Source organism: Bactrocera neohumeralis, unplaced genomic scaffold (genome assembly GCF_024586455.1).
Source record: "Bactrocera neohumeralis isolate Rockhampton unplaced genomic scaffold, APGP_CSIRO_Bneo_wtdbg2-racon-allhic-juicebox.fasta_v2 cluster10, whole genome shotgun sequence".
NCBI lineage: Eukaryota > Metazoa > Arthropoda > Insecta > Diptera > Tephritidae > Bactrocera > Bactrocera neohumeralis.
In genome coordinates this window covers 1,115,159-1,135,282 of record NW_026089623.1, presented here as the reverse complement: position 1 = coordinate 1,135,282, position 20,124 = coordinate 1,115,159, and the positions used below count along the sequence as shown (strand labels likewise).

The window sequence follows — 20,124 nt, the reverse complement described above, 5'->3', positions numbered from 1 at the left end:
CACTTCGGGTATTTTCTGATGATACGAACGTTCATAAACAAATCAGGTATAAGCTGATCGCTAGTGATACAAAGTTGTTCTCTATCGCTAATTTGAACACAAACAGTTCGCTTCGTGTACATGAATTGAACTGACAGAATCAGACAGAGTAACGGATCAGTACTTAAGTATAAACAAAAATTTATTACTCGTTGCAGTTCTCTGGTACATACATACATTCATAATAACAAATGTCGCACGCGTCTTTCGCATATCCGAAACTCACGCCAGAGATAAAGAGATGTTTAACTCCTCTCTCACTGGAAGTGAGAGAGCTAATGCTAAACGTCAAAACCTACTAAACTTTGACAGCTAATCGAGTTCAGTAGGTTTTGACGTTTAACAATTGGAAACGAGTGATGGCCAGATTGAAATCTTAGCAAAAAAATATGTAAACGGAGGGATTTGTTGCATCGTTCAAGACCACTTATAAAAAGTGTAAAACAATGAAAATTAAATAAATTTGTGAAATTTAAAGGTGTTTGATGAAACGTTTTGTAATTTGAAGCATCATATTATTATTTTCAAAGAAAAATGATTAAAAACATTTAATGATTGAGAGCTAACAAGCTTAAATCCTTTTATTGGGCATTTAAAGGTCAAAAGTCAGTTGTTCTAATATACTACTTTAAAAAATAATAATATAAATAACCGCTATATAGTAATTTTTATTCGTACTAAATGTTGGGTGTTTTAATTTAAACGCCAAAAATTATTATTTTGTCCAATCTGGCCATAATGGAAAATGTTATAAAAAACGCTAATTTGGAGGTGCTCTCACACTGGAATAAGTTGAACATCCCTTTATTCCTGCTCACGCTTTGTCAAAGAGTCAATGTGTCGAAGCACTGACACGACGACAAAGCGTCCCAACATTGTGTAGCTAGTAGAAAATCTGAGCTGTGCCGAAAGAAACTAACAAACTATCGCCGATTGTCACCGCTTCCCTTGCTGCTCGAACAGCTTCGCCGACAAGCTATCGTAAATATGTAAGCGTTAACGGTTGTGTTTAAGGCAACCTTTACCGAACTCGCATAAGAAGTTTAACTTCAAAAATATTTTGATATGCTATATTTAATGTTAAATATACATATCTTGAAATGGATAGAAAAAAAACACAAAATTTATTCATTTTGAAACAAATAAACGTGTTGGAGTTTAATAGAATTAGGTGTATGTAAACTTTATTTGTCCACTGTACGTACATAACTGAAACTTTTTATATACTATTGCTCTAAGGTATTACCGGTACTAATTTGACACGCAGCCACGCGTGTCATAGATAATGAGACTTTTGTTGCTGCACCAAAAAAATAAATACCTGCGGCGAAAAGTATACGCTCATCTCGCCCAGTTCTAGTTATTATATCCTACAATAGACAAATTTAAATAAAAACAAGAAAAAACGTTAACTTCGGGTGCACCGAAGCTAATATACCCTTCACAGGTGCATTTCTTTTAGTAACTCTGTGTTTAAGTAAATCTACAGACGTAACCGGCCATTTATTTTCATCTAAAGGAAAACATTTTACTAGTTCTTTTTAGCAAGGTTGTTTGATAGAAACATTAAGGTTATTTAATAAAGAAAATTAATCTTTTAGTTGTTTATAGTTATTTGAAATTTTAAGAAGATTAAAAAATTATAATATTTATATATTATCACATATATATCATGTATATATATATATTTACAGTTTGCTATATATATTTATATTTCTATAATACATATTTATGCTATATAAATTAAATTACTCATATATATGACTTACTTCTAATATTATTATACTAAATTATATTAATATTGAATCTAACGTGTATCTACATATATAACATATCTATTTTCTAAAAATTAAAAATATTCCGTCATGATCACTATATGGTGTTTTATATGTGATCCAAGAGGTCATTGATGGATCCATGTTTGTCCATACCCGATCTATTGCTGTTTGCTGTTTTGTTGTGGCGGCGTTGTCCAATGTAGACTGAAATCCCAACTGTTGTAATCGAGCCTCTAAATCGTCAGTTGCTGTGAGGCGTCATATGTTAAAGTCTCCAAGGACTACTGATGGCCCATTAAACTGCTCATTTATCTGACGGATATTATTTACCACTTGCTCTCTAAATTCTGACAGTCTATACGTGGAGTTCCTGAACACAAGTGATAAAGAAACTGTCGAATTGTTTACGTTTAATAGTTGGTAATCGTTTGCTGAACCTGTGACGTTCCTTGAGTATGATCCTTCTGATAGATCTGGGCACCGATCTTGTTTGGAGTTGGCCGGTTGTCGTCGGGATAACCTTGTTTCTCCATCAAAGCGTGCAATAGCATTATAACCTTCTATTGCAAATTCTTCTTGAGATAAATTCCAAGTCACGTTGCTCCGGCTAAAAATCTGAAGCATATCGTCAACGCACCTTCTGTCCTCAATCTATTGAGTTGAGTTTTAATGGAATCCTGCCGTCCAAATTTCTCGATTATATATAATGCATTGGCATTTATGGCTCTGCTAACTCTACCCTCTAGATGAACCGCAACTTGAGCGTATGTTCCACCTTGGCTTTTATGTATCGTGATGGCTTCAGCTGGAATGACAGGGAACTGCCTACGTTCTATGGTTATTTGTTCATTCCGCTTGTATTGGAATGATCGGACCACGCTCTTAATTGGTGTCCAATCTGTATTGCGACTATGAGGCTGTTTGGAACGTGCAAAGCTTTCAACTCTTGATTCTGCGAATTTCATCCATAGTCGCACCACTGTGCTTTCAAGTCCAGGCGATTCGGTATCCACTTGCATTAGTTCCCCTGTAGCATCATTTACTAATCCATCACTCGTGCTTATTTTGGCTGGTACCATATATTTAATCGATGTTTTGAGCTGCTATATATGAGGCATTCCCTGTGTTTCTGATGGCTTGAAACCCTTCACAGCTTCTAATATGTCTGCCCTGCTGGGTTCAGTTAAGGAACTTGACTTAATTTTATCCTTCGCAGTCGAAATGAACTCGTCGGTCATCGTGTTCGCCAGTTTTTTTGTATTGAAATTATTTGCTCCAGCATTTGAATGAAAGAGATGGATGACTTCGTGGGTATCTCGTTAGAGGTCTTTTTCCTGATTTTGATACCTAAATTATGGAGGGAACACTTTCCATAGCAGTGAACGTACAACACCAGGAGAAGGCGAACCCGATTCCCCAATCGATGACGCTGGAGCAGACGATCCATTGCCCGACTATGAAGAAGTTCGAATAGCAATTACCCGCCTGAAGAACAACAAAGCGGCGGAAGTCGATGGATTACCGGCCGAGCTATTCAAACACCGCGACGAAAGACTGATAAGGAGCATGCATCAGCTTCTTTGTAAAATATGGTCGGACAAAATCATGCCCAACGATTGGAATTTAAGTGTGCTCTGCCCAATCCACAAAAAGGGAGACCTCACAATCTGCGCCGACTACAGTGGGATAAGCCTCCTCAACAACGCGTATAAGGTTCTATCGAGCGTATTGTGTGAAAGATTAAAACCCAACGTCAACAAACTCATTGGACCTTATCAGTGTGGCTTTAGACCTGGAAAATCAACAACCGACTAGATATTCACCATGCGAAAAATCTTTGGAAAAACCCGTGAAAGGAGAATCGACACACACCACCTCTTCGTCGATTTCAAAACTGCTTTTGACTGCACGATAAGGAGCTGCCTTTATGCCGCGATGTCTGAATTTGGTATCCCCGCAAAACTAATACGGCTGTGTAAACTGACATTGAGTAATACCAAAAGCTCCGTTAGATGAGAGAGGTTTCAGACAAGAAAACTGCTGGAGCAAATAATTCGAGCTTGCAGAACTTAATCGAGCAGGTCCAATCATTTATAAGAGTGTACAGCTGCTGGCGTATGCCGATGATATTGATATCATCGGCCTCAACACCCGCGCCGTTAGTTCTGCTTTCTCCAGACTGGACAAGGAAGCAAAGCAAATGGGTCTGGCAGTGAACGAGGGCAAGACGAAATATCTCCTGTCATCAAGCAAACAGTTGTCGCACTTGCGACTTGGGTCTCACGTCACTATTGACAGTCACAACTTTGAAGTCTTAGAAAATTTCCACCACCAACAATGTCAGCCTGGAAATCCAACGCAGGATAACTCTTACCAACAGGTGCTACGTCGGACTGAGTAGGCAATTGAGAAGTAAAGAAACATGCAGGTTTTCCAGAATCCGTTCAGGCCCGTTGGATAAAAATTTGTCATATTTGAGCTTATTATGATCCATTTGCTCCTTGTGTTCGTTGCAAACACTCTCGACATCATTATTTAAGAGCTAGTTCTTCTCATTACTCCATGGGTGAAACATCATGGCAGTTTCTCTGAAGAAATCAACTCTTGAAAATTCAACGCTAAAACGTTTCCAGCGCAGTATAAAGGCTTGCTTTCTTTTCTTTAAAATCCTGATCCATCTTTTAATGCCATTCGAAGTGCAACTGTCGTGTCATTCTCGTTTTCTACTTCATTATAGTCTTCACTATTAACAGAAATATTTCTACTTGTTTTGGATAATCTGAACCATGTGGTAAAATCTGCTAAGCATAGTTCGTCCAATTGATCGGGCCCTTGAGAGTAGTACCGAGTGTACATATATGTCCGTAGAATTCTCTTGTAAAGCATCCATTTCACGTCTGGGGTTTACCATCCTTACCCGATTGTTTGGATGTGATGTATTATAAATATCTCGCCATTACTGGCTTCAGTTAAATGCAGTCCCAAAATATTATAAGCTGCTTCTTGAGCCGATATTTTTGATACGTTTATAAATTTGTTTCCGATGTGCTGAAGTTTTCTTTTAATGGATAAATTCCCAGCATTTATTTCCTCCATGGCTTGCCTCAGTAGTGTTGATACCCCTCTATTAGATTTATTTATTTAATTAATTATAAAGCTGCAACAAACGTAGGCGTCCAAAATGAATTGAATATCCATATTTGCTCTATGCAAGTTTTATTGTTTAGAAGCCTGTCCGAAAATTTTCTCTTTTTACAGATGAGCGAAGAGCGAGCTTGTATCCTTCATAGTCAGTATTAATCCGCTCATCCGCCAAAAAAATTTTCAAAGCAGTACAACCGTATTGTTTTTTCTTCTGCGAGATCCGTCAGAGTTCTTGTATTTTTAGAAAATGAAGTTTGTGTTGCTCAATACCTTCCTCATTATCCAAGTGGAAAAAGAATTCTTTCCGCGGCATCGGCGGATCTGGCATGTTTAATCGACACACTTGTTTTCCATGCAGGTCTCTTAGGTGAGCTCGACCATGTCTGTGTTTTTCGGACTGAATAAATTTCTGTAAGTCCAAATCATCCCCATCAGTCGTAATGTGTCGGTCGATGAAAGTTTCAACTTCAGTTGTGTTAGTGATTCCATCTCCTTCCAATTGCGGTGCATCGCTTAACCAGTACATGCCATGACAATGTGGTGATCCCCTATGCTGAAATTCAATTCTGTAAAAGTAACGGACTACGTTCTCCAAACAGTCCGTTTTGTAACAATTTCAGCATTTGGCGGAATCGATTGTTGAAATATCTGGAACATGTAACTGTATCTGTCTTTATCAGTCTCGCCTTTTCAAAACTTGATAGGGCATGACCTCTTCTTCCGAAATGTCTACTTTATCTACTAGTTTCTTTAATATGACCAACACCGCCGGGCACTTTGCCTCTGCAGCTGACATTGTAATGAAGAATATTGTAATCCAAACTGACGGATCATGTCTAAAACTTTTTTCATCTCAGCCTCCCATGTGCAGGTAAGGATCGAAGTCCTTTGAGTATATGATAGCCGTCATCATGTTGGATAAGGTTGTTGACAAAGTTTTCATCCCTTACATTTGCAGCAGTTATATTTCTTTTTTTTTTTTTTTTTTGCAATATCTTTTTTATTTATTGAATCTGCTTTTTGTTTTAAAAGCCTAACAATAAGTTTTAAAATCTTAAATCTATTTAAAAACTAGACAAGCTCAAGCAAGTGTTTGAGCTGTTTTGGTGATACGTTGCTCCTTAGTACGCAGGCATATCTCTTCTTTTAAGGCGTGTTTGATCGCAGGAATGTACCAAAGCATTAGCCAAAGGGTTTGGGTGATCTCGGAGTTTAGATATATATTTAATTCTGCTGTCTTCTACTTCTTTCTTTACCATAGAAATACCAAGGTCTTTATGGATATTTTCAATACGCATGTACCATGGTGAACACGTGATTGTTCTAAGCATTTTTGATTGGAACCTTTGTATTATATCAATATTAGTTGCACAGGTCGTACCCCACAGTTGAATCCCATACATCCAAATCGGCTTTATGGCCGCATTATATAAAAGCACTTTGTTGTCTAGGATAAGTTTGGAGTTTTTATTTAAAAGCCAATTTAAATTTGCAGCTCTTATCTTCATGCAAGTTATTTTACTAGATATGTGTTTTCTCCACGTAAGTCTTCTATCTAGATAAGTTACGTCGTTCGCTTTGGGTACTAGAATATTGTTCATGATTGGTCTGTATGAAGACTGCTGTGTTAAGTCTTTCCCAGGTTTATCTATCAAGATAATCTGCGACTTTTTCCATGAAATATGATAGTATCCGAGATTAAGAATTGCACTGAAGAGCGAAGAGAGCACTTCTACAGCAATATTTGGTAACTCAATTAGCATTTTTGGGGTAATATTATCATGTCCTGGTGACTTTTTTGGTTTAAGTTCTTTTATTATTCTAATAATTTCAGTAGGTGAAGTCTTAAAAGACTCGAGTGACTCGTTAACTGTGTTGGGTAAGCTGGACAACTCGAAGTTGTTCTTTGGGCAATTTGGTTGAAATACCTTTTCTAGGTGATTTGCAAAACAATTAGCCTTTTCCTCGTCACTTCGAGCCCAATTTCCGCCCATGTCTCGTATAGGCATGTTGGAGTTAGTTGGTGGCTTCAGGGACTTTTGGGCTTTCCAAAGAGAATTTTGATTGCTTGAATTTGGACACAGCTTCTTTATATACATTTCGGTATTGGATTCTTCCTCACATTTAAGCGCTTTTTTTAGTTTACGTGCAGCTGATTTCAATTGAAGCTGAGTAGAAGGGGAGCGACTTATCTGCCATTCACGCCTTGCACGCCTTTTTTCGTTTACAAGCTTTTCTATTTCTCTGTTAGTATTTTTTCTGGCACCAAGCGGCTTATAGTTTTTGTTTGGTGTTGCTAAGACAGCTGCTTTAGTTATTATATCATTGAGTTTGTGAGTTGATATGCTTTCGTCGATATCTCTACCTGTATTTATTTTGTACTCAACATTAATGTGGCTACTCACGTATTTTTTATATTTTAGCCAATTCGTTTTATAAGAAGTCAAACCTTCTTCTTCTTCTTAATTGGCGTAGAATCCGCTTAAGCGATTATAGCCGAGTTAACAACAGCGCGCCAGTCGTTTCTTCTTTTCGCTACGTGGCGCCAATTGGATATTCCAAGCGAAGCCAGGTCCTTCTCCACTTGGTCCTTCCAACGGAGTGGAGGTCTTCCTCCTCCTCTGCTTCCCCCGGCGGGTACTGCGTCGAATATTTTCAGAGCTGGAGTGTTTTCGTCCATCCGGACAACATGACCTAGCCAGCGTAGCCGTTGTCTTTTAATTCGCTGAACTATGTCGATGTCGTCGTATATCTCGTACAGCTCATCGTTCCATCGAATACGGTATTCGCCGTGGCTAACGCGCACAGTTCTTTCGCAGAACTTTTCTCTCGAAAACTCGCAACGTCGACTCATCCGTTGTTGACATCGTCCAAGACTTTGCACCAGACAGCAGGACGGGAATTATGAGTGACTTATAGAGTTTGGTTTTTGTTTGTCGAGAGAGGACTTTGCTTCTCAATTGCCTACTCAGTCCGAAGTAGCACCTGTTGGCAAGAGTTATCCTGCGCTGGATTTCTAGGCTGACGTTGTTGGTGGTGTTTACGCTGGTTCCATGATAGACGAAATTATCTACGACTTCAAAGTTATGACTGTCAACAGTGACGTGAGAGCCAAGTCGCGAATGCGACGACTGTTTGTTTGATGACAGGAGATATTTCGTCTTGCCCTCGTTCACTGCCAGACCCATGATATCAGTATCATCGGCATACGCCAGCAGCTGTACACTCTTATAGAAGATTGTACCTTCTCTATTTAGTTCTGCAAATCGAACTATTTTCTCCAGAAGCAGGTTGAAGAAGTCGCACGATAGGGAGTCGCCTTGTCTGAAACCTCGTTTGGTATCGAACGGCTCGGAGAGGTCCTTCCCGATCCTGACGGAGCTCTTCGTGTTGCTCAACGTCAGTTTACACAGCCGTATTAGTTTTGCGGGGATACCAAATTCAGACATCGCGGCATAAAGGCAGCTCCTTTTCGTGCTGTCGACAGCAGCTTTGAAATCGACGAGGAGGTGGTGTGGGTCGATTCTCCTTTCACGGGTATTTTCCAAGATTTGGCGTATGGTGAATATCTGGTCGGTTGTTGATTTGCCAGGTATAAAGCCACACTGATAAGGTCCAATCAGTTTGTTGACGGTGGGCTTTAATCTTTCACACAATACGCTCGATAGAACCTTATACGCGATGTTGAGGAGGCTTATCCCACGGTAGTTGGCGCAGATTGTGGGGTCTCCTTTTTTATGGATTGGGCATAGCACACTTAAATTCCAATCGTTGGGCATGCTTTCGTCCGACCATATTTTACAAAGAAGCTGATGCATGCACCTTATCAGTTCTTCGCCGCCGTGTTTGAATAGCTCGGCCGGCAATCCGTCGGCCCTGCCGCTTTGTTGTTCTTCAGGCGGGCAATTGCTATTCTTACTTCTTCATGGTCGGGTAATGGAACGTCTGCTCCATCGTCATCGATTGGGGAATCGGGTTCTCCTTCTCCTGGTGTTGTGCGTTCACTGCCATTCAGCAGGCTGGAGAAGTGTTCCCTCCATAATTTAAGTATGCTCTGGGCATCAGTGACTAGATCACCTTTGGGGGTTCTACAGGAATACGCTTCGGTCTTGAAACCTTCCATAAGCCGCTGCATTTTTTCGTAGAATTTTCGAGCATTACCCCTGTCGGCCAGCTTATCAAGCTCTTCGTACTCACGCATTTCAGCCTCTTTCTTCTTCTGTCTACAAATGCGTCTCGCTTCCCTCTTCAACTCTCGGTATCTATCCCATCCCGCACGTGTAGTGGTCGATCGTAACGTTGCGAGGTAGGCAGCCTGTTTTCTCTCCGCTGCGACACGGCACTCCTCGTCGTACCAGCTGTTCTTTTGCACTTTCCGAAAACCAATGGTTTCGGTTGCAGCTGTACGTTAGGAGTTTGAAATGCCGTCCCACAGTTCCCTTATACCGAGTTGTTGACGAGTGCTCTCAGAGAGCAGGAGTGCAAGCCGAGTAGAAAATCGTTCGGCTGTCTGTTGTGATTGCAGCTTCTCGACGTCGAACCTTCCTTGTGTTTGGTGGCGCGCGTTTTTGCTGCACAGAGGCGGGTGCGAATCTTAGCTGCAACAAGATAGTGGTCCGAGTCGATGTTAGGACCTCGGAGCGCACGCACATCTAAAACACTGGAGACGTGTCTTCCGTCTATCACAACATGATCGATCTGGTTGGTAGTTTTTCGATCCGGAGACAGCCAGGTAGCTTGATGAATCTTCTTATGCTGGAATCTAGTACTACAGATAACCATATTTCGGGCCCCGGCGAAGTCAATCAGCCTCGACCTATTAGGGGATGTTTCGTCGTGGAGGCCGAATTTACCGACCGTAGTGCCAAAGACACCTTCTTTACCCACCCTGGCGTTAAAGTCGCCAAGCACGATTTTGACATCGTGGCGGGGGCAGCCTTCATAAGTGCGCTCCAAGCACTCATAAAAGGCATCTTTGGTCACATCGTCCTTCTCTTCCGTCGGGGCGTGGGCGCAAATCAGCGATATGTTGAAGAACCTCGTTCGTTCATTCACCGCAGTGAATGATAGTACTCGGCGACGGAGTCTCTCTCCCACCACGAATCCTACACCAAACTTGCGCTCCTTTATATGGCCACTGTAGTAAATGTCACAAGGACCTACTCGTCTCTGCCCTTGTCCCGTCCATCGCATTTCTTGGACGGCGGTGATGTCAGCCTTTGTTTTTACGAGGACATCAACCAGCTGGGCAGCGGCACCTTCCCAATTAAGGGACCGGACATTCCAGGTGCATGCCCTCAATTCGTAGTCCTTATTTCGTTTGCCATGGTAGTCATCAAAAGGGGGGTCTCTCATCCGAGGCTGGTTATAGCTCTTCACTGGGGGTGTTTTTTTTACGTGGCGGGTCCCAAACCCAGCGCACAACCCTTGTAGGGAATGTTTCGCCTTCTCACTTTAACTCGCCTTCGAACGGATGTTCTTAGGCTACCCAGAGGATACTTGGTCAAAGACCGGAAGTAGTGAGCTGCTTGAGCCATGTGTAAAAGAATCGTTTCTGGCCACTCCCAAGTGAATGGCGATCAGAAAACTTTCCTCACTTGCGTGAACTTCTACAAATGACTCCATCCTCCACTTCTACACATGACTCCATCCTCAGTACTTGTATCAGCTGTTATAAGCGATTTATCTATATTTTTGGTTACAGCAAAATCAATTAAATCTGGTATTTTTTTACGATCACTAGGCCAATATGTCGGCTTACCAGGAGATATTATGTCAAGGTTATTGTGCCTATTTATAATAGTGTGATACAGCTGTCGTCCTTTCGGATTAATTAGCCGTGAGCCCCAATACGTGTGCTTTGCATTGTAATCTCCACCTGCTATAAATCTATGGCCTAGTGTTCCAAAAAAGACTTTGAATTGGATGTCTGTAATTTTAAACCGAGGTGGGCAGTATATGGCCGTCAGATCGTCTCCGCAGCGATTTTTAATAGTTATTGTTGTAGCTTGTAATTGCGCGGTGGCATAAGATTCTGATGTGTGGTGATTTAACCGTTTTCTAACCAACACTGCTGTTCCTCCATGTGCCTTTCCATCTGGGTGGTTTGTAACATAGAGTCTAAATTCCGGTATAAATAAATTGTTTTTGTTCGTAAGATGAGTTTCTGACAATAGCATTACATCGATACTTTTTTCATCCAGAAATCTAATGAGTTCCAATTTATGTTGGTTAACACCGTTAGCATTCCATAAACAAATGTTCAATACACTGATTTTTTACTTAAAAAAGTTTGCAACATTTGGTTTTGTGATTTGATTACCTCTTGAATCATATTTTGCATTGAAGCCATAAATTGTGTCATACATTGGGTGAGGTTTAAAATCATAGTTCCAACGCTTCCATTTGGTTGGTTTTGGGGCAATTGCATTTGTGTAGTATTGCCTTTCACCACGTTTGCATAACTCCCTTGTGTAGCATTGTCCTTAAGATTTACTGGTTTTGAAATTTGGACGGGGATTTTAATATTTTTATTAGATGGAATATTCATCATTTGGTTACGACGTGCTTGGATGCCCTGTGACAACTTCGATTTTAAATCTTTGTATACAGAGCAACCTCTGTAGTTAGCAGTGTGATTTCCTCCACAATTGCTGCATTTTTTATTTAAATCCTCTTTTTTAAGAGTACATTTTGAAGTTGGATGTAGATCACCACATACTACACATACATTTCGTAGAGTGCAATATGCTTTCGTGTGTCCATACTCTTGGCAGTTTGTACATTGTACTGGACCATTTCTCTTGTGTGGTTCCTCAACGGTGATTCTGCAATGGAGAAGATATTTTAAATTGTAAATCGGGTGTATTTCATTTTTCTTTAATTTGTTGGAATCTGGCATCAATTCTACTTTGAACATTGGTTGTGGGACTTTGTTCTTGTTAAAAATATTTACTACTGATTTAATGCTAAAACCACCTTCTTCTAGTGCTTCTCTAACATCGTTAGAGTCTACCGAAGACTCTATACCTTTTATGACAACAACTAGGCCTTTTGAGCTCTTCAGTTGGTAAGAGTAGTAATTCTTGTTATGATTTGATAGGAATTTTACAATTTCCATGAAACTATTTCCAGTGTATGTTTGAATTTTTGTTTCATCTATGTACCTTTTTTCAAAGGCACAATGTGGAAATTGTTTGTGCCTATTATATTGCTCATTTTTGAAACAAGCGCATTTGAGCTACGCTCACGCAAATAGACTGGAGGGGGTTTGGCATTCATGACCGTGGTGGTACCCTTTGCTTCGTCGTTAGGCCCTTTGCTTAATAAGGTAAATCTGTTGCCATTAAGAATTTCTGGCTTTTTGGTGTTTGGCGTGTTTGCTTGAAATTTGTTGGTATTGGCCGCTGTTTTAATAGGACTCAATTTCCTTTTTACATTAATGTAGCGATCAATACCAGTCTGAACTGATGGCTTTTTTTTGCTTTGTACATTCTCACCTTGCATTTTATTTTCCTTCGCTGTCCGGGTGCTTGCTGGCTGCATAGTGGCTGCTGTCAGTGGATTTGTTGTTGCCCGATTGCTGTTTACTGCTGCTTCTGCTGACTGCGCTTGCTTAGTCTCTCTTTCATCTGTTCGATGCGATGACTCATCATCGCCGTTACATTTGTTTTTGCCAGGAGTTGCTTTTGTTGGCTCGACAAAACTGAAGTAGGCATTTAAGGAATGCCTACGGTTTTGCACACGCACGTAACGTCGATCATAGCGTCGTATTTCAGATCGTGCAATTTTGCTATAAGTTGTCGTGGATGTCCCCTTCTTTCCGCAGTAAATTGTTGGATACGACAACTTTTGAGCATCATCGTCGGTTGTAACGTCCCTTGGGCATCTACCTTGCCCTGGTGCCATTGCAACCTGTTCAATCGATCTTCTTTCAATGGGTTCATTGGATTCATTGTCCACCAAAGTTTCCTGGCCACCTGGATTTAATTCCTCTTCCATTTCCTGTACATTTTCCTGAGGGGCATTAAGCAGGTCTCTTACTGCTGCCTCATCTGCAGGATCCGCAATAAATAGCACAGAGGAAACTGCTGCATTTGAATGTTATGCTTGACGTAGAGCTCTGTACCCAAAAGATAATTCAGTGCCTGTAATATTTTTGCTGATCACACTGTCTCCATCATAAGCTGATATTCCAAGCGACGTTTTAGGTGCACTTGAATAATATGGTTGTTGTCAAATCTTCGTGGCAGCATGGTGACTGTCTCTACAACAGGAATCGGGATATTTACTACTGCTCCACGAATAGCACATTGTCGTTCATATCCTAAGGATATGATGCGCATAAATGGGATTCTCGGGGATATTAGCCTTTTCTCCAGACACGTTCCAGAATATCAGGAAACTCCAATACCTCTCAGAGGCAGATATTTGGTATTTTACCTTTGTTCAAGATTTAAGTTCTTTAGAATGCAGTCCTGCGCATAATTAGTAAGGACACAAACCAATACCAGTCAGCTGATTGCTGAATGCCGAATGATCAATATGATTGTGTCCTCCTTTTAGCCTTGTATTCGTAGACTAGTAGTTTCACTCTAACTTAGTGAATTTAAATGTAAGTTTACAATATGTAAACTATAGACATACATATAAGGATGTGCATATGTATCATGTGGCGTGATGCTACAATCCGTTAACCAAATGTATATTTAAGGAGGTATTCAATAAAGAAGCGGCCTATTTCGTGACAGACTGGTGTACCAATCTACGAGCTTTTCAATTGGCGGAATTTTAGGACAACTTTTGTACATCTTTTTGGTACCTCCTGTGAGGAACTTATTCGACCCTGGTTCGCATGCCGCAATTGTGCGCATTGGCAAAATGACTGAAGCAGCTAATTACGATCTGGACAGTATTGAGTGCGATGTGATTCGCGCACAGTTGGACAAACATTTTGAAAGGTTTATGGAGTCTCATACGGACCTGGTGTCTTCGGCACAATCAAGCGAATTGACCACACATGACGACTTCTTGGCTGCTACGGAGTTGCTGTATACACAAATATGTATTCGACTACGTCGTATATGTGGCGCTGGTGAAGGTGGTAATAGTGTGGCGAATCAATTGGACATGCGATTAGATCCAATTAAGATTCCTGTTTTTAATGGTGATCCAGCGAATTGGCTGCCTTGTAAAGATTTGTTCGAGGCGCTAGTTCACAATCGTAAGGATCTGGATTCCAGTTACAAATTAAGTAAGTTACGCAAACATGTCAATGCAGATAGCGTACCATTGGTCGCTGGACTTCATACAGGCCGCTATGAGGACATGTGGCAGGAGATGAAACGGCGGTTTGATAATCCACGTTTGTTAGTGGAATTCCACGTGCAGCGTATTCTGAATTTGCCCAACCAACCCACCGAAACCCAGAAGGGCTTGGTTCGACTAATTGACACCGTCCAAAATGTGATGCGAGCTTTAAGCGTTATGGGTCTTCCGGTAAGGCATTGGGACGCCCTCTTGTTGCCACTTCTCCTATGCCAATATTGTCGACATCCTTCACCGTTTTCGCAAATGCAAGGTAGCCATCACTGCAGACATACAGAAGATGTTCCGACAAATACTGTTAGACAGACGACATCGTAAATGGCAACGAATACTATGGCGTGAATCGCCAAATGAACCTCTTCAAGTGTACGAATTGAAGACGGTAATTTATGGAATGGCTTGTAGCCCATTCAACGCAATACGCGCACTGCGCCAATGTGCGATTGACAATTATGAAGTCATCTATGACCCAAGCCGGGCTGCCGCAGCGCGTCATAGCATACTTTATAATTTCTACGTTGATGAGTATTTGGATAGCGTCAACAGCGATGAATTTGCTATTACCCGTGCTCAAGATGTAGCGACTATTTTGAAACAAGGACAATTAATATTGGGAAAATGGAATTCCAATTGTACACATGTATTATCTGCGATAACCGGTACAAGTGTTTCTGCATCAGAACTGGAGTTGAACAACTCAACAACAAAGGTATTGGGTCTTTACTGGGATCCAGTGAGCGACGAGCTCTTCTTCAAGGTAGGCTTACTTGACGACACTTCAATGCACACCAAGCGAAAGGTTTTGAGTGAAGTGGCAAAATTATCCATCTGGGTTATTGGCACCCCTAGTCGTGGTGGCGAAATTATTCATACAGGACTTGTGGAAGGCTGGTCTGCCATGGGATGCCGAGCTTCCACCAGAGCTACTCAATTCATGGGTGATATTCCGCGACAGTTTACAAGATATTGCTCGACTTCGTATTCCTCGTTGGTTAGGTATACTAGTGGGCTCTTTGGTGCATTTATACGGCTTTTACGATGCTAGTCGTAAAACGTATGCATCCGTCATATACTTATGTTCAAACAATCGATAAAGGTATGTAAACTATAGACATATATATAAGTATGTGCATATGTATCATGTGTCGTGACTATCCGATTTATTTAGAATATATTATTTGTAGAATGGTTAATTCTGATTACAATATAAAAATAATGTGGAATATTAATTAGTTCCGTTACACCTACAAACTATATTACATTTCGGAGAAAATTAGTTGCTCATAATAGGACTTGATTTTGATTGGTCCATTTGTATGGCAGTCACAATTCTTTTGAAGATTAAAGCGATATATCGGGCAATAATCCATGCTAAATTTCATGAACATTTCTTGTCACATAAGAACTTAATTTTGATTTTTCAGTTTGTACGGCAGGTTTTGTTATCCCACCTGCAAAATTTCCTCGTTACCTTAGAGAATAAACCACGATGAATTTGCAGATTATATCTCGTTAACTGAAAAAGTCTCCAATGCAAGCATTTGACTTCGATCGTTTAGTTTGTATGAAATCTATATGCTATCGTAATCCGATCTGATAAATTTTTTCGGAGATTATATTATTACCTTAAGCAGTAATCCATATCAAATTTCTTGAAGATACTACGTCAAATGCGAAAGTTTTCCATACAAGCCCTTGATTCCGATCGTTCGGTTTGTATGGCAGCTATATGCTGTAGTAAGCCAATCTGAACAATTTCTTGCAATACTACATTATTTCTATGATCAATAACTCATACCAAATTTCGTGAATATATCTTGTCAAATGTGAAAGTTTTCCATACAAAAATTTGATTCCGATCGTTCAGTTTATATGGCAGCTATATGTTATAGTGGTTCGACATTGGAAGTTCCTACAAACGAGCAGCTTCTTGAAGAGAAAATGACGTTTGCAAAATTTCAAAACGATATCTTAAAAACTGAGGAACGAGTTCATATTTATACAGACAGGGGGACAGACAGACAGGGGGACAGACAGACAGACGGGCGGATAAATCGACTCAGCTGAACATACTGATCATTTAAATATGTATATACTTTATAGGGTCTCCGACGCTTCCTTCTGGATGATACAAACTTCGTGGCAAACTTAATATACCCTGTTCAGGATATAACAATATTTTATAGTAAAAGCAACTACTGGCATATCTAAATAACAAAGTTGAGCAACACGTTTTTACGGCTTAGCGCTAACACCGATGCGGCATCTCTAAATAAAACGGCATCTTTTCGTTAAATTTTCACTTAAATTCAAAAATTAGTACAAAATAATAAATGACATAAATTCTTAATGCGCTGTCAAAATCTATGGACATGAAGATGTAGCTGCTGCTTTTGTTTAAGGACGGCAGCATAGAACGTAAAACAATGAGAAGATGCAAATCGAATTTTTTAATATATTCGCTATTATTCCAAGCCTCTTTGACATGAAAATAAAAATATGAAGTTGCGGGAAGATCTGTGCGGCACTTGTTATTTCCTTATGAATGTTTGTAAATACATATGTACATATGTTACTGGTTTTTCGCTTCAGTACAGCTTGTGTCAAGCGATTGCCAGTTCGCTAAACCTACTAACGATTTCACGCATTATGTGCTGAATACATAGAAAACGACAGACTTCAAGCGACATCTGTCAAATATAAAATACACACTTTCTTGCGGACACAGTTATGTAGTCGTCCAGCTGTAGTACTTTTTGATGTCCTTGGTGCCTCCACAACGTTTAAAAATTGCAAATGTTCGAAGTAGAATAAATTTCATTCAGTCGAATCGTCAGCTCCAGCACCACTTCTACTACATTCAGCCAAACGTTGCTTCTCCCGCCAAAATCCGGCACGCGAAATATTTACTTTTTTTAAATCGTCGATAGTTGCGTTTGAGTACTGTGCCTTATAAATTTCGACACCAATACACTTAAAGGGTTTGATGCAATTACTTGATTGCCTCCAGGACACTTTACTGATAATTAGTAGTTTCGCTAATGATTTGGAATACAAGGAGCCGTTACTCGAAAAATGAATTGGCAAAACCCACCTCTAGTAGTGGTCTTTTTATACTCTCGCAACAAAGTTGCTAAGGAGAGTATTATAGTTTTGTTCACATAACGGTTGTTTGTTAGTCCTAAAACTAAAAGAGTCAGATATAGGGTTATATATACCAAAGTGATCAGGGTGACGAGTAGAGTTGAAATCCGGATGTCTGTCTGTCCGTCCGTCCGTCTGTTCGTCTGTCCGCCCGTGCAAGCTGTAACTTGAGTAAAAATTGAGATATCATTTTGAAACTTGGTACACGTATTTCTTGGCTCCATAAGAAGGTTAAGTTCGAAGATGGGCAAAATCGGCCCACTGCCACGCCCACAAAATGGCGAAAACCGAAAACCTATAAAGTTTCATAACACAATAAAGATATTAAAGTGAAATTTAGCACAAAGGATCGCATTAGGGAGAGGCATATTTGGACGTATTTTTTTTGGAAAAGTAGGCGTGGCCCCGCCCCCTACTAAGTTTTTTGTACATATCTCGGAAACTACTATAGCTATGTTAACCAAACTCTATAGAGTCGTTTCCTTCAGGCAATTCCATATACAGTTCAAAAATGGAAGAAATCGGATGATAACCACGCTCACCTCCCATACAAAGGTTATGTTGAAAATCACTAAAAGTGCGTTAACCGACTAACAAAAAACGTCAGAAACACTAAATTTTACGGAAGAAATGGCAGAAGGAAGCTGCACCCAGGCATTTTTTTTTTAATTTAAAATGGGCGTGACGTCGCCCACTTATGGACCAAAAACCATATCTCAGGAACTACTCTACCGATTTCAATGAAATTCGGTATATAATATTTTCTTAACACCCTGATGATATGTACGAAATATGGGTGAAATCGGTTCACAACCACGCCTTCTTCGAATATACCGCTATTTTGAATTCCATCTGATGCCTTTTCTGTATAATACGAGTGTATACATTAGGAACCAATGACGATAGCGGAATAAAACTTTATACAAATACGGTATTTGAACAATATGTAAATGACGGATAATTAAATCTCGATTATCACTTTATCATGCGAGAGTAGAAAATGTTCGGTGACATCCGAACTTAGCCCTTCCTTGCTTGTTATTTGCTTATGTTTATTTCGAAAGGAAAAGAAGCTGTACTAATAAAGAAAGACAATGCGAATAACAACATAGATAACGGACGCCGGTCGTCAATTGAACTAAGCATGCTTGTTTTTAGTGGAAATTAGACTTTTGTCTCTTTTGTGGCACAATGTTTTTTCCAAAAACTGGACGCGTGTCCACGTACCATTTCACATTAATTTATTTTAGAGGATTTTGTGCGGCAAATAATTATAATAAACATAAAAGGCGCGTCGGAGGCCGAGGTTCTCCCTTTAGCACCTTGAATTTAGCAGCGATCGGACGAGTGTATTATCGGAGCTCTCTAGCAAGCAATATTTAAACGGAAACGATGAAGTATATGCAAATTAAAACAACAGTTCGTTGTTTTTGTTAGATTATAAACTTGCGAGGCACCCACATTGCACAGAGCTTTCGTCTCTATAGATCGTCATTGTCCTCGGTGCTCATTTCGCCTCTTTCCAACTTAGCAAATCTCTTTTCACCGGTCAAAAAGCAATGTGTTATTAACATACGAAGTGCTTTATGACCCATTTTTTTGTAAACTAACACAAGTTGCTTCAAATATATGTATGTATATAATATAAACAGTAATGCGACTTTTCGTTGTAATTTTATAACTTCACCTAACTAAACCAAATCTTTAGGCTTTGTTTTCACTATGGTTTATGCGAAGTTTGCATAAAATCGGTTAAGCGGTTCCTTAGTAATCCCATTTTTTGTAACAAATGAATTCAATATGCGTAGATGCTATATCGAGGGTTTTCATTTACTACTCCGTAGCAGCAAAATTTCTATAATTATGGCTATGCTATAGCTACCGCTCTCACTTTGTGGGGAGCCATAGCAGAGCCATTGCATATCAATGTAAAAGTATGTGCCCTGCTCTGCTCAGAGTTTTGTTAGGTAAAAAACTATAGCTGTAGCAATATCCAAAAATGAAGTGCCGCGCTATGCTCTGGTGTAGCGGTAGCAAAAAATTGGGAGCGGTAGTAGCGCAGAGCTAATTATAATTTGCATGTGCTACAGATACACATGCAACACATGCGAGAGCTGTAGCTAGTCGTTTCTTCTTTTCGCAAGGTGGCGCCAATTGCAGATTCCAACCAGAACCATGTCCTTCTCCACCTGGTCTCTCTAACGAAGTGGAGGTCTTCTTCTTTCTCTGCTTCTCCCGGCGGGTACTGCGTCGAATACTTTCAGAGCTGAAGTTTTTTCGTCCATTCGGACGACATGACCCAGCCAGCGTAGCCGCTGTCTTTTAATTCACTAAACTATGTATCTCATACAGCTCATCATTCCATCGAATGGAAGTGAAGTTATTGCGTTTTAAGTGTCAGTATGTTTGTGTTATCGGTGCGAAAATGAGCTTCGAACAAAGAGCCAGCATTAAATTTTGTTTTAAAATTGGTAAAAATTTTACCGAAACGTTTCAATTGATGAAACAAGTTTATGGTGATGATTGCCTATCCCGTAGCTGAGTGCACAAGCGGTTTCAACGTTTTCACAGAGGTTGTGAGGACATAAATGACGACCAACATGTGGGCCAATCAAAACGGTTGGTTCCGTACAAATTGACTGACGACCAAAAATTGCTCAGAATCCAACATTCTTGTGACCGATTATTTGAC

General features: G+C 40.1%; 1 protein-coding gene across 1 annotated transcript; it reads left to right on the top strand.

Moving 5' to 3' along the window:
* The first annotated feature begins 14,568 nt into the window (after nucleotides 1–14,568).
* LOC126765035 (uncharacterized) lies at nucleotides 14,569–15,382 on the top strand. Its single transcript, XM_050482619.1, has 3 exons — nucleotides 14,569–14,854; nucleotides 14,888–15,087; nucleotides 15,164–15,382. Exons 1-3 carry the CDS (start codon nucleotides 14,569–14,571, stop codon nucleotides 15,380–15,382), a joined length of 705 nt encoding a protein of 234 aa, XP_050338576.1.
* Nucleotides 15,383–20,124: the final 4,742 nt, after the last annotated feature.

Excerpts from the sequence above, each read along its gene's own strand:
- LOC126765035 (XM_050482619.1), top strand. The coding sequence starts at position 14,569 with ATGTTCCGACAAATACTGTTAGACAGACGACATCGTAAATGGCAACGA. Across the intron at positions 14,855-14,887 it reads CGATGAATTTGCTATTACCC|GACAATTAATATTGGGAAAA; the intron begins GTGCTCAAGATG and ends TTTTGAAACAAG. Across the intron at positions 15,088-15,163 it reads CAATGCACACCAAGCGAAAG|GACTTGTGGAAGGCTGGTCT; the intron begins GTTTTGAGTGAA and ends TTATTCATACAG.